The sequence below is a fragment of the Diachasmimorpha longicaudata genome, chromosome 16 (genome assembly GCF_034640455.1).
Source record: "Diachasmimorpha longicaudata isolate KC_UGA_2023 chromosome 16, iyDiaLong2, whole genome shotgun sequence".
NCBI classification, from domain to species: domain Eukaryota; kingdom Metazoa; phylum Arthropoda; class Insecta; order Hymenoptera; family Braconidae; genus Diachasmimorpha; species Diachasmimorpha longicaudata.
The window spans coordinates 3,866,117-3,880,575 of record NC_087240.1 but is presented as its reverse complement, the minus strand read 5'-3'; the positions used below and the strand labels follow the sequence as shown (position 1 = coordinate 3,880,575).

The window sequence follows — 14,459 nt, the reverse complement described above, 5'->3', positions numbered from 1 at the left end:
CGCAAGAGGGAGCGCGTCGGTCACTTTGAACTTCACAGCTTGACAATTATCTCCGGGTATCGGGTAACAGATGATGAGCACCCACTGCCCTCTTCTGGCAGAGCTCCAACGGCTACAATTTCTCTGTCTCTCTCTGTGTATGTCTGTCTTTACCTTCCTCAACGCATACAAAAGCCGCACCTTGGGAAAATTGGGAGCATTTGGGAGCAATGTGAGCCGCCATGGCGACATTACCTCCACGAAAAAATCCAACACCAACTAAAATATCAAAGGAGCATTTAACCCCACTTCAGATACTGCTGCAACTTGGATTTCCGAAGCATCGAGCGTAAGTCTCGTTACTGTTGATTTTGGGGACATGTCAGACATGGGGACGGGCATTTTGGTGACGACATAGCGGGAGGTGTGGGTCACTGTTTTGTTTACGGTTGGGTGACCCACAATGCGTTCAGGGGGGTGCATGAGAGCAGGAGAAGTTGACCTCAAACTTCATAACATTTGTGGTCATGATGGCGATTGTCACACGTCCATTTTGTCGACTTTATTGTTATAATAACTCTCATTATTATTAAAAACTTCTGGAAACTATTTCAATTATTTAAAATAAGATACGAATGAATTTCTAACTTTTCATTGGAATTGCTAATTATATCAATGTCATTAACCTAAAAATATTATTAGAATAATTTAGTAAAAATAAATTATTCCTCTGCGTGTGCAATTCAAAGAGAGTGATCGCCTATGTGACTCCCCAAGATATTTATTTTCGAAAATAACCAGGTCCTTGAGAACTCAGGTAAGAGTCAACCTCATTCCAATTTCTCAAACTTTTTTTAATTGCGAAAATATTGACAAGAGAACTATCAGACACTTTGGTGGCTGACATATGAACTGATGGCACCACCTCCGGAAGCTCCTCTCAACATGGCGGGTCCCTTTATCGAAAGATCTAACTTCTCGCTGACTCATGTCCATTGACACCATTTCATAAACAATAGGATGAAAAACCTCTCCTTCCAGAGAGAAGGCCCTAGCTGCGACAGGTCATCGTGGTGTTCAGCTGGCCTCCGATTGGCTCCTGGCGCACGTGCGGGACTCAAGCCTTGACGCAGAGGAGCCTCGAGAGTACATCCTCTACCTCTGTCCCACTGGCCTTCTCGCGGAAAAGCTCGCGAAATTCTGGGTCGAATCACGAGACCTAGAATGGAACAAAGCACACAACTACCTCCCGCACATCACCCTAACCCGCTACTTCAAAGTCCCCGACGAGTCTGCCGAGCAGGTCTCCCACGTCTTAGACACCCTCCTCGATCAGAGTGAGTGTCCTGAGTGCCTGGACTTTGACACATACATATCCCCCAACTTTATGGGCCTCTTCGTTGAGGACAAGCAGGCGAAATGGCTGGAGTCAATAGCTGTTCGTTTTGTCCACAAATTATCAGCCCTGGGGATATCTGCTGAGGCTCACACAAACTCTCTTCACATATCCCTGGCCTATCAGTTCTCCAGCAGTCTCTTCCAGCCTCTTAGGTCGATGGTGGAGAGATTGGGGACAATTACCACCAGCAATTGGGAATTACGACTTTATTCCAGGTAATTTTTTCATTATCGTAAGATAATTCTGATCAATGTAAATAGCCTCGAGGCTTGAAGGATCGGTCAGGACGTATCGAATTTAATTAAATTGAATTCCAGAGATTCACGACTTCGAGACGCTCATGTGCATAAGGTGACTCATGCCCACGTTCCCAAAGAACACGACGAACTAGAATTGAGACCTGGTGACTACATTTACCTCCCAGAAGGTGCCTGTAGTGCCTCCATCGACGGTTGGGTGGAGGGGGTCTCGTGGTTAACAGGAACGTCCGGTTACCTCCCCTTGAATTACACCGAAAGAACAGCGGAGACGGACGCCTGGACACATCACACGACAGTGTCAATCAATGGAAGTAATGATCATGACTTGGAGATGGATATTCCAAGGAACAGAAAGCCCCCCGTTCTGTCCTCATCCGAATCCATTGACACCCCTGATGGAGTGGCTACAGACAGTGAACCCTTGGAGGGTCTGGTGCCTCCGTCAACCCCTTCACGACAGATTTATATTTGCAGACATGGGGAGAGGGTGGATTTCACCTTCGGGGCGTGGATACCGTACTGTTTTGAGGCTAATGGGAGCTACATAAGGAGAGACCTTAATATGCCTCAGGAGATACCACCCAGAAATATTCAGGTAGTTGTCAGAACATGTTTTAATTGTTTCTAATAAAAATTTGAACATCTGTAGCGCGAGTCAGGTCTGTTCTATTCAACAATCGCAATTCCCCCTCGATCTTCCAGGAATTTCACAACGACAGCCCCCTAACAACCCTCGGTGAGATGCAGGCAAGCCTAGTGGGTGAAGCCATGAAGTCATCAGCTGTGAAGATCGATGTAGCCTTCACTTCTCCTTCTTTACGATGTGTTCAGACATTGTCTAAAATTCTCAAAGGCCTTGGATCCAGTGTTCCAATGAAGGTGGAGCCTGGACTGATTGAGTGGTTGGCGTGGTATCCCAATGGCCTGCCGACCTGGATGGATAACGAGGGCTTGAGCAAAGCTGGCTTCAACGTAGACAGAAATTACGAGGCCATTGTTAAAGCTAATCAACTCCCTCAGCGGGAAAATGCTGCACAGTATTACGAGAGAAGTTACGAGCTCATCAAGAGGATCATCGAGAGCACAGTTGGAAATATTCTGATTGTTGCTCATGCAGCCTCTCTCGCTGCATGTACCAGGCAACTCACTGGGGGGAGAATCCCCTCGGCTGCAGAAGTGACAAGACTCGTCCAGAGAGTTCCATATCTAGCTTGTCTCACTGCTCAGGAGGAGATCGATGGCTGGCAGCTGCATCCACCACCTTTTCCACCTATTACACATTCCAGTAATAGTAGATTCGATTGGAAGATATTGATATAGACTTGATGGTAAATTTTTGAAAGTGTTCCAGGAGGTATTATTAGGAGATTGATTCAGTAGTGGAGTTTAATGTGGGAAGTGCAGGAGGAAAATGTCTAGGACCAGTTGGAGGATTCTTTTGATTCATGACTTTTACTAGTGCTCGCAGTTGAAGGTCAAGTAATGCTGAACTGTTCTGGTACTTCGCAAAATCATAAAAATGAAATCTGTGGCATTTTCCTCTCTCCTAGTAATTTAAAAAATTTAAAATTTAAACTTGGCTACTGAGTTACAAAGACTGCTGCGATACAATGAATTTTATAAATGTTATTACAGTGTATAGTATATCAGAGGTGTTATCTTACGTTAATAAGGAAAGTAATGTTCATCGTCCGATAATTATCTGGCTCTCAAATGTTGAGGGCAATAGGTGGTACCACGATTATCACGATGTCTCCTTGTCAATGGATGTTCTAGAGGTTTATTCGATACTGAGGAGGTCGATATGAATCAAGACAGGGATAACAATCATATTTATTATTATTTAACTGGTGTCATTTGTCGGCCGGGAGGTACAGTATATTTTTATAATTAATTTATTCATTATCTTGCAGTAAAAAAACAATGAACAACGACCGTTTAATAAATTGCATGTCTTCCAATGTAAGATCAATTATTTAGGAGTATAATATAGCCTATTGTTATTAAATTGTGAGGAAGAATGTCAATCTTATTGAAGTTTTAAATAAAGTAAAATTTTTGATCTGTTTCCAATTACAAATTTAATGCGAATATTAATTTTTTAATCATCAATTTTATTCGATTTACCGGATTCGGAGTTTTGTGGTATCATCTCCAGGGTTAAACGACCCTTAACAACCCTAACCAACATAAAATAAATAATAATCATTTTATAAAACCTTAATTTTCATAAAGAAAATTAAGACCCTTGTCAATTGTTCATTCAAATTAAATATGTTTTCCCGCCAAACCGCAGCGACATCTCTTGTCGCAACTTGAAAGTTTCCCGCGTTCGAAATAAAAAAAATGGCTGCTGTGCGTCTTCCGTCGTCTAGTACACTGTAGTCTCTTTAACCACGCCGGTCCAATTCTTCTTGCTCATCAGCTCAAGTCATTTATTAACAAACAACTAACTAAACAATCACGGTAAGTCTTCATATTACCACAGAACTTACCTCTAAGTCTCTCCACATTTTTTAATTATTTAAGTGCCATAAAAGTATCACAAAATCATTATTATGCCACACGTGGCTCAATTAAATTATTTCCAACGGTTTTGAAGGATCGTGAAGGACAAATGTTTTGGGGACAATCAACATTGTAATTTGCCTGGGATTTAAGTGGTTCCTAAGTTCACGAGGAAAAAAAAATATCTTACAATTTTTGTTGTATTTCATCTTCTTAAAAAGGGTAAGGTGAAAGACCTTGGGAGCTGAAGGGACTCCTCAAGGGATCTAAAGTTGAGGATAAAATTGTTTTGATGGTCAAACGAATCCAAAGAACATTTATAGTCTAGAATCAAATGTTCTTAAATAGTGAGAGAGCCTAGGGTTCATATGCTGGTCTCCAAGGCTTCGATGACAATTCAAGGGTTGAAATTCTCACAAATTAAATGACTCTTTTCAGCTCTGCACCATGGGTAAAGCGAAGAAAGGCAATCAGCCCACAAACGCCCTCAAGGTCCCACCAAAGTCCATCAAAGAGGGTCAAGTGAAGAAACAGAAGGTACAGAAGTTCAAGCAGACACCTGCTGGCAAAGTTCCCCTTGTCACCAGCAATGGAAAGGCCAATGGAAATTCCAAGCCCCAAAAGATCAACAAACCAGTAGTCAAGGAACCTCAGTCGCCGTCTCCGAAAAAGAACCAGAAACAGAATAAGCCGGCAAAAGCAGCTCCCCCTCAGAAGTCACCTCAGAAGAAGAAAAACGCAGAGTTGAAGAAGAAGCAAAAACCTCAAGACGATTCAGACACAGACGAAGACATCAACGAGGGGATCTCCATACCAGAGGACATCAGCAATCTTGAGGATGACTCTGATGACTCCTCTGAGGAGGAGGAGGAGACTCCCAACATCCTGGGAGAGAGCCTCGCTAATTCTTCGGACGAAGATGATGAAGATTTCGAAGGAAGTGATGATGATGATGAGGATGAGGAGGAGGAGGAGAAAGTGGAGGTGAAAAAAGGTGTGAAGAAGTTTAAGGGAAGCAAACAAATTTCTCCTAAAGCTGCTTCAGAAGACGACGATGACGATGACGAGGATGAGGATGAGGATGATGACGACGAGGATGACGATGACGATGAGGAGGAAAACTTTGACAAGAGTGGCCTCTCATCGAAGAATTCTTCGTTGAACACTTCAGGAGCAACAAATGACAGTGATGACGATGATGATGATGATGAGGAGGACGACGACGATGAGGATGATGATGGTCCAGGGCTGAAGGACCTCCTAGGTGCGGCACTGGTCGATCACGAAGACGATGAGGACTTCGATAGTGAGGCTGAAGACGATGAGGACGAAGAGGACGAGGACATGAGTGAAGATGATGATAACGAGGAGCCCGCGGACGTGAAGAACGTCAGCACTGAGTCGTCAAAGTTTATTCCTACAGAGGATAATCCACGGTTGAGTGAGGCAGAGAAAGCGGAGCAGGACACCAGGACCATCTTCATTGGAAATGTCCCGAAGGATCTCGAAGAGAAGGTACTCAGGCAGACATTCAGAAAATTCGGAGAGATTCAGAGCCTCAGGGTCAGGGGGGCCATTCCAGAGAGTCCCAAAATGAAACCCAAGGTAAATTTATTTATGTTTAGATATTTAATTTTTATTAATTTGAGCAACATTTTTTTTAACATTGGAATTAGTAGTTCATTGTATGTAGGTTAAAAAATTATTCTATTTTATCATTAGGTCGCCCACATAACGAAGAAATATCATCCCCTTTCGAAGACGCTCTGCGTGTACATCGTCTACAAGTCGAAGGACTCTGTGAACAAGGCCCTGTCCTTCAATGGTCAGAAACTGGCTGGCAATTACATCAGAGTTGACAGAATTGGCCAAGCGAGGGAGGCAGACCCCAAAAAATCCGTCTTCCTTGGCAACGTACCCTGGGACATTGAGGACAACGAGCTCTGGGAGACCTTCTCAAAGTGCGGAAAGATCGATTACGTCCGCACCATCCGAGATCGACACACCGGCTGCTGCAGGGGAGTCGCTTACATAAATTTCGCTGACGCTGATGGAGCCACCCTGGCCCTTGACATGGATTGCACGCCAATCAGGAAGCGTGAGGTTCGAGTCAATCGTTATGACCCCAACAGGCCAAAGACATCGGCTGGCAAAGGTGGAATGAAACGTAAAAATATTGGCAAAGGACGGACAGGATTCTCGAAGAAACCGAAGACTGAAGTCGAGAAGGCAACTGAGAACAGTCTGAATGCCCAGAAGAGGAAGAAGCAGAAGGGCTCTCCCGCACAAGGTGGAGGATTCCAGGGACAAAAAGCTGAGGGGAAAAAGGGGGGACCTAACAAGGGAAATAAGTTCGATAAGAAAAAGAAAAATATTGCTGCTAAACTACTCGCTCCTAAGAAGTTCAAGGGCTCGCAGTAGGGATGAGGCATATTTAGTTTGTAATTAATTGAATATGGGACAGGGGAGTTAATGAGTGAGGGAATGACTGAGAGAATGAGTGCGGGGATTTTAATCCCTTGAACAATGAGTTTCAATAGCTCCTCATTGTAAAGATAATTTCGTAAATCATAAAATTCAAATAACTCCGAATTACTTTTTTCTAAGTCACTCATTAATTTATTGAAACATGATTAACCCTCCGATTAAATACACCCACAAGGTCACTAATTCTAGCACTTGTTGTACTTCAACGATCAAACAACAGAGAACTTCGTGAGTCTAAGTCATCATAAATTTCAGAAAATGGGAAAAAAAAATTTAACCAATATGGACATGTTAATTATCACTTTTATTAAGGCTCTTAACTTTACTCTGTAACTGTATCGGTAAGTTGACGTTATTGTTGGCACATTCCTTGCAAAATCGTTTGGTGTAGAAAATACTGCATCCCAGGCACACAGTTCTCTCACAGAGTGAGCAGTCACCCCCCAGGACGAGAACTTCTCCCTTATTGGGGGGACTAAAGGGATCTCTCATGATGTAGCACTCCTCGAGGTACAGGATATCACGTGAGAATGGGGGCTTGCTTCCCCTGTAGTCGAAATGCTCCTCTAGAGGACAGAGAAAACATCTGAAGGTCCCTCCTGGGTCTTTATCACCTCCTTCAGATTTTTTCCCGTCGATTTTATCGTTGATCGAGGCCCTGGAAGGAGAAACAGGGAAAATAGACGAGTGCAAGGGATATAATGAAACTCCAAAGGGTTTTATTATACAATTCATTATTGGTATTTGCTGTACTCATTGTTGTTTTTCTTATGAATTAATTAAATACAATTTTCTACATATGAACAGTTTTCTTCGTCTTTCGCTTTGTTCTGGAATACGATTTGTCGATGCTGGTGATTTGACGTGTCAACAGATATCCTGAAGTTATCTTGACGATTTCCCTTATCATTTGAACTATCAATTGAATTAAAAATTAAGCATTCAATTTTTAATTCATTATGAGAGTCGCCGTCATTTTCATAATCACTCAAATTAATTGTACTGCACTGAATTAAATAAATTACTGCAAATTATTGAATATTCAATCAAATCAATAAAATTTCTGTGACGAGAACATATTTCTTGGTAACTCCACCGCCCCACCACATCAATTAACACTCATCTTCTCCTTAGGACTGTCCACGGGCCACCAGCAGGGTTTCACCACCTTGACCCCGATTCCCCCGACCCTCAGCTCCCCACCCCCAACAGCCTCAGCAATTCTCATCAACCCTAGTCCGAACTTCCCCTGTATCCCCTTCAGCTTGCCCACAGCCTTTCCCCCTCCGTCGAGAATATTCTCGTCAACCTCAATCCTCCCCGCAGGAGTACCCTCAAAAACTAAAGGCATAAGTCTCTTCCTGACGACTCCAGTGTGGTGAGTCCTCGCAGTGAGCTCTTGCCCAATGTAACAGCCCTTGTGAAAGCTCACCCCATGCAGATAATCGCAATTCACCTCCAGGGGGAAGGCTTTCCCAGGAGGAAGATCCTGCATCCCTTCTCCTATCCCCAGACGATATCTGAATTCTCTGTAATTCATTTCTTCATCCCCAAACCCCAGTTTTTTCAAAATCTCCTGCTTGGAGATGGTTTCGTCGTCCCTAATCTTCAAATCGAGTCCCAATGTCTTGAAAATCTCTTGATTCAGGACGTTCTCGTCGTCTTTAACTCCCTTAAGTCCTAGTTTCTCCAGAATTTCGTCCTCGGAGATGTCTCCACCGTCTTCGATTCCTAATTTCTCAAGGACTCTTCGTTTTACGAGTTCTCGTTCGCCATTTCGTTCAAGCCCCAGTCTTCTTGCGATCTCCTCCCCAGAGACACTCTCATCCCCGAGGACCCTCATCCCTAGAGAGGGTATCCTCGGGTCCTTAAACATCATCACATTGTCCATTACTTCACCCTGACCACCCTTCAATGGACCACAGGGCAAAATTCTCCCCTCGAGCTTCGATTTCTCGAGATTCTTCATGTTCTCAGGATCGAAATCTGTTACAAAAGCTGCCCACACTTTCATCGACTCCCCCAGGGACGTTATTTCAACCTTCTTCCTGATTTTGTACATTTTCAGGTGCCGCTGCAGGTCCGTCGTGATGGAGGCATCGACCTCCAGCAGGTAAACCTCCTCCACTGGGGATTTGTAAATTATCGTGTCGTAGAGGACTCGGCCTTTTGTATTCAAGAAGAGGGAGTACATGTTGGGAACACCTTCGGTGAAATGGCGCATGTCGTTGGTGATCAGACCCTGGAGGAAGTCTGAGGTGTCTGGGCCCTTTAGGGAAACGAGAGAACGCGTTCGGAGGTGCTCCAGGAGGCGGCGAGGGGGTAGAGGTGGATTTGTTGACACAGTTCTTGTGGTTTGATGGTGGAAGTATCGACGAGACGTTGTGAGGGCACGAATCAGAAGGTTAGACGGTCGCTTCCTTTTTGGGGGAGTTTAATGTCTTAATGATCGGTCGCGAGATGATTCGGTAGTGGGGCAAAATGGGTGATTTAGCATTGGGGATTTTTTATTGGTTATCGTTACAAATTAGAGGAATTAATTCGGGTCAGTTCAGAGTAATTCATAATAATGAATAATTCTGTGAACTGAGTAGAATTAAGAATTAAAATTTTGGAACGTCATTGTGGTGACAAAGAATTGAAAATCCATTTTGCCCCACCGTCTGCTGATGAATGAACTGGAAATTATATTTTCTACTCACATTTTGAAATTACTTCGGCCTTGGAGTTTCTTAAAATCAGTCTTTCACTTGGAATTGTCCTCGACAGGGTTGGTAACAATTGTTTGATGAACCTAAAGGACAAATTAGAGATAAAAATGGGCAATTTAATCCAAAAAATTGATAGAACATTCTTATAAAATGCAAACCTTCACAAAAAAATTAAATATTTCCCACCAAGGCCTGAAAAATCGATATCACTGCACAACCCAAGAATACCAAATTTTTTCCACAAATCCAATTTTGGCTGCTCCAAAATCGCTCAAAACATTCGAAAACAACCGGCAAAACCCGTCATCCTAACCTCTCGCAAATCTGAACCCAATAAAAAAAAAACAAATCACTGACATATCCAAAGATCGCCATTGACAAATACCCTGTGGACATGAGGGTTCCGCCTGTGGTACACAGAAGTCACCAGTAATAAATTCCTTTTCGACTGTAGTGCCCACTCTCTCCGCTGGCGTCGCCAAAAATCATTACGTCAATGGCCATTCGATATCTCGAAGAGTGTCCCGAGGAGGTGTAACAGCCAGTCTCGATACCGTCAGTCCCACCGCCATTGTTTCGCCAACCTTTACTTCTGGGACGTGAATTAATGTGCGTAAAGTTGAATTTTTTCACAAATTGTCTCATTAAAAGGCGATAGAAGACCGTGGACATTGGCCATTTGGCGATTAAATCCGGGTGGAAAAGGTGACGTTTCGATTAGACAACTCGACAGCCGTGAACGGGAACGATTGGAGTGGGAAGAAGAGGAAGAACGCCTCCGCCAACGTAGCATGTCCACAATGAATCCCGAATAGTGAGTAAATGACTTGAGAATATTTTTCAAAATTAATTGTTGATTACACTTGTCTGAATGTCCCTCCAGCCCTCGGGCCCTTTCCGGGACTTTCGGAAGGTCCTGGATCCCCAGAAGGGATCCAGTGGCTCTGGGGATTTTTCTTTGACAATTGTGCGACGCAGATAACATGAAAAAATGCGATGGGAGATGTGTCGAGAGGTGATTCATTACGTGTTTAGTCACGCGTGAGAATTATTTTTTATTTCACTGCATTGAGTATTTGTCTGATTGATTCTTGTTTATTTGGTGGAATTACTGTGGTTGGCCGGAAGGGGGGCGGCCAGGGGGAGGTCCGTCTTGGTGACGAGATGGATGACAGGCTCCGGGGCAATGTCACTTCCAACGCCCACTTTTTATTTTTAGGGGATTTTCTCGGGGAGAAGTTTGTGGCTCGTGGGGTTTGTTTGGGGTTTTGGGAGGGTTGGGGGTGGGGGCTTGGCTTTGTTCTCGGTACCCCCTCTTTGTACTCGTGTACTTGACAACGGAATCCACCAGCTGGTGCCCCATGCCAACATGTTTCTCCGTGAGTTTTTAGGTGGGGGGTGGGAGTTTGTCGTGTGGAATTTGGAAGGTGGGGTTAGAATTTCCTGAGAGAAATGACTTTTATAAAATTTTTGATTGAGAGATATTGATTGTAATTTATAAAAATGTTTTGATGGTTCAAGAGATTTTTAGGAATTAATTTTCTATTCTATTCGTCTTTGGATGAAGCTGGTGAAAATTCAGCCTTTGGACAATTTTTGTTACTCTCAGGGTTGAGATTCAAGGCCAGTTGGGTTCTAGGTTGAATGTCAACTTGACTCCATAAATATTATGTTTTAGGGATTTCTCGAGGAGGGGTTGATTTGAGGTTACTCTGAGCCTTCGGAGTTGTTAGGGATGGAGCCCCAGCTTTGTCCTGAGATACCCCCTCTTTGTAATCGTGTACTTGGCAACAGAATCCACCAGCTGGTGCTCCGTGCCAACACGTTTCTCCACGTGTTTCAAGTCTGGGTGGGGGGTTGACATTTCTCAGTGTGAAATCAGAGTTCAGGGTTGAGAATTTTTTCTTTGGAAAGATCTGTCCAGGACTTTAGTCAAGAGATGACCACATTTTTTCGAACAACTGCTCACTTTCGACTTTTTATTAAGCACTCCTGTCCTTCAATCTCAATTTTTTTGTCTCAAAAGAAATTGATATTATGTTAATGAACTTCCATTACAGGAATTAATCTCTTTTTAATGAACTTGTCGTTTGTTTCAGCGATTACCTGTTCAAACTTCTTCTGATCGGTGACTCTGGTGTCGGTAAATCGTGTTTACTCCTCCGTTTCGCTGATGACACGTACACAGAGAGTTATATATCCACCATAGGTGTGGATTTTAAAATAAGGACCATCGATCTCGATGGTAAAACGATAAAACTACAGATTTGGGATACAGCTGGCCAGGAGAGATTCCGAACAATAACGAGTTCCTACTACAGAGGGGCACATGGTATTATTGTTGTGTACGATTGCACGGATCAGGACTCATTCAATAATGTTAAGCAGTGGCTAGAGGAGATTGATCGTTACGCGTGTGACAATGTCAATAAGTTGCTAGTCGGCAATAAGTGTGATCTCACTCCCAAGAAAGTCGTTGATTATGCAACTGCTAAGGTGAGAAGAATATTCATTAAAATATTGTAAAAATAATTTTCAATGAGTAATCAATTTAGAAAAAACAATTATCCTTCAAAGTCTTTAAAATTGAAGATGAAAATTAATTTTTTTGTCAATAGGAATACGCAGATCAATTGGGCATTCCCTTCCTGGAGACATCGGCGAAGAACGCCATGAACGTGGAGCAGGCGTTCATGACAATGGCTGCTGAGATAAAAGCCAGAGTTGGCCCTCCCTCGGGTGCTGCTGTCGATCCCGCTAATAAAGTCAAGATTAATCAAGGGCGTGATGTCGATGCACCAAAATCCGGATGCTGCTGAAACTTCCAACTCGTTTACTCCCAATTTAATAACCAAGTGAGTTTCCACAACACGATTCAATTATCCATGAGTTCAATATCGAATTCATTGATCCTATTTTGTTAATTAATTTCGGATTATCTCCTTGATTAAACATTTCAAGAGCGAGTTCTGAGGGAATATTTTTTTCAATGGTAGAAACAGAGTTCAGGCATTGTAAGGTTTTCAAGAATAATTTTCCCGAGTAATTAGGTAATTATCTCCATAACAAGAGGTCCTAGAGCAAAATATCAAGAAACATTTTTGTCGGGGAATTAAATTGTCTACAAGTAATGCCGTATGACATTTTCTCCTAAAACCATTCCCCCAGTAGATAACCCCATCTTTAACCAGACAACTGACATCGTCATCAATGTGACAAAAAATAATTGATGAATTATTTCTGTTCCTCCTCAGAATAACATCACAATACGGCATTATCCTGGTGCAGGCTTGAGTGGATCAGCCAACAGGGACACCAGAACATTGCTCGATGTATTTGGTTAACACCTACGAAGAAACATAAACCGAAAAAATGGCAAAAAGTAATAAAAAAAAAAGCGTGTGAAAAAAAATTGTTTTCCTCCCCCCAGAGGGAGATAATTTTTACAAGTATCCTCCCTCCCACTCAAGGACCATCAACCCGAGTTGTACAAATGCTGAAAAATGTTGAGAGAGAAAGAAAAAATCATCATAATTAACTGACGATAAACCGATGATTGAGTATGAGATAAAATCAATTGAGAATGAATTAGTCATAAAATAATGCGAATGAACTGGGTATGATCTTCGCTGAATTAGCTGCCTCTCCTACCTTAATAGCCCATCTGAATAATCCATCGTGTTGGTAATGATAAAGTAATAAAAAAAAAAGGGTGCGAGAGTGATTCGATTTCCGTATAATAAGATTACACATGAAAGCAAGTAATTTTGTGATTGAATAAAGTCAATCATAACGAGAGGACTCATTAAAAAAAATACGAATAAAATTAGCACATTTGTTCAATAGATCGATAAAAAATGCGACTATCTCTGGAACGATTGGGTTTACAGAAAAATGTGACAGAATATTTTTTGTGGAGGATTCAATTCTGCACAGAACATGTATCTTGACTTTTCTCTCTAAAACCAATAATTTGAAAGATAATTCTCCATTTTCACGAGTAATTGGATTTTTTTACACTCCATTCAATCACAAAATGCAACACAAATGAACTAAGTAAATAATTAATTAATTAGATTGTGTATGATTGTGAAAAAAAAGGGAGAGAAGGAAAATTAACTATTGAAATGAAACAACAGCAAGCACCATTATTTTTAGCCTAATTGTAATATGTATAGATAATTATTCAAACGTGTGGTGGGTAATATCTGTATTCCCCCCCTCCCCTCCTTTCCCTTTCCCCAATCGTTGCTTATCATTTTTCCTTTATTTGTTGGTTTAACGCTGGGCAAGCGCAGCATATTCAACTTTCAGTGTCCAATAAATGTTTTTTTAATTGAACAAAAAAATTTGAGTAGATCTATTAATTATGGATCAAGTTATTGCGATGATGTGGACATGAAGCGGAAAAAACCAATGGCCTGTTTTGCTTTTTTAATAAAGAGAAAATGAATGAGAAAAGTCGTGAAAATCTGTATTTACAAGTGTGTTTTTTTTTCTTGTATGCAGGGGAGGATTTTCACCTGTAGTTTGCACTCAATATTTTATATTCATCATTGAGGAGAGGTATTCCATCATTTTTTTTGTTTTTCATGTTTCTTCTTTAATAAATTTGTTTCTTTATTAATCGAGATAATTGTTGAGTTTCATTAAGAAAAAAATATCGAAGATTTTATAGAAATAATCGTCTTCAATTTCTGGATCAATTTTCCCTCGAATTAACGAAAATTCGTAGTTTATGGTAAAGTAAAACTAGTGAAAGAGAATAACTGAGAAATGTGGGTAAAATAATTTGCATTTCAATACGAAAAAATTCGTAATTAATCGCAATAAGAAAAAAAATTTTAGAACAATTGTGAAAATATATTTACAAATATTTGGAGGTATTTCATCCATTTATTTCATTTTTTTAATAATTTTCCTTCCTTTGAATAAATTTGTTTATCTATCGATAAAAATAATTATTGGTTTTGACTTAGAGAAAAGAATCATAAATTTCATACAATTGTATACGATTTTTACACAAATTTTTCCCTCGAATAACAAAAAAAAAATCAACCTGAACTGAGAAATTCGGGTTAAAAAATTCTCACTCCATTATAAAAATGATAAATT

General features: G+C 41.4%; 5 protein-coding genes across 7 annotated transcripts; 3 read left to right on the top strand and 2 right to left on the bottom strand.

The window, feature by feature from the left end:
* The first annotated feature begins 71 nt into the window (after positions 1-71).
* Positions 72-3,722, top strand: LOC135170064 (ecdysteroid-phosphate phosphatase). 2 transcript variants are annotated; one of them, XM_064135576.1, is made up of 5 exons: positions 72-328; positions 1,021-1,593; positions 1,696-2,233; positions 2,341-2,966; positions 3,274-3,722. In XM_064135576.1, exons 1-4 carry the CDS (start codon positions 222-224, stop codon positions 2,956-2,958), a joined length of 1,836 nt encoding a protein of 611 aa, XP_063991646.1. In that variant the 5' UTR covers positions 72-221; the 3' UTR covers positions 2,959-2,966; positions 3,274-3,722. The 2 variants fall into 2 exon arrangements, with proteins under 2 accessions (XP_063991646.1, XP_063991645.1); XM_064135575.1 differs by having other exon boundaries at positions 2,341-3,722.
* Positions 3,723-3,976: 254 nt separating this feature from the next.
* Positions 3,977-7,433, top strand: LOC135170063 (uncharacterized). Its single transcript, XM_064135574.1, has 3 exons — positions 3,977-4,104; positions 4,585-5,751; positions 5,869-7,433. Exons 2-3 carry the CDS (start codon positions 4,594-4,596, stop codon positions 6,565-6,567), a joined length of 1,857 nt encoding a protein of 618 aa, XP_063991644.1. The 5' UTR covers positions 3,977-4,104; positions 4,585-4,593; the 3' UTR covers positions 6,568-7,433.
* Positions 6,763-7,368, bottom strand: LOC135170094 (cysteine-rich DPF motif domain-containing protein 1). Its single transcript, XM_064135613.1, has one exon. It carries the CDS (start codon positions 7,366-7,368, stop codon positions 6,925-6,927), a length of 444 nt encoding a protein of 147 aa, XP_063991683.1. The 3' UTR covers positions 6,763-6,924.
* Positions 7,351-9,815, bottom strand: LOC135170069 (putative transferase CAF17 homolog, mitochondrial). 2 transcript variants are annotated; one of them, XM_064135582.1, is made up of 3 exons: positions 9,503-9,815; positions 9,336-9,427; positions 7,351-9,053 (listed from the first exon to the last, which is right to left on the bottom strand). In XM_064135582.1, coding segments are annotated over exons 2-3 (1,314 nt in total). In that variant the 5' UTR covers positions 9,338-9,427; positions 9,503-9,815; the 3' UTR covers positions 7,351-7,741. The 2 variants fall into 2 exon arrangements, with proteins under 2 accessions (XP_063991652.1, XP_063991653.1); XM_064135583.1 differs by having other exon boundaries at positions 7,351-8,981.
* Positions 9,816-9,896: 81 nt separating this feature from the next.
* On the top strand, positions 9,897-13,821 carry Rab1. The gene is made up of 4 exons (XM_064135610.1): positions 9,897-10,158; positions 11,444-11,840; positions 11,963-12,199; positions 12,599-13,821. Exons 1-3 carry the CDS (start codon positions 10,136-10,138, stop codon positions 12,161-12,163), a joined length of 621 nt encoding a protein of 206 aa, XP_063991680.1. The 5' UTR covers positions 9,897-10,135; the 3' UTR covers positions 12,164-12,199; positions 12,599-13,821.
* Positions 13,822-14,459: the final 638 nt, after the last annotated feature.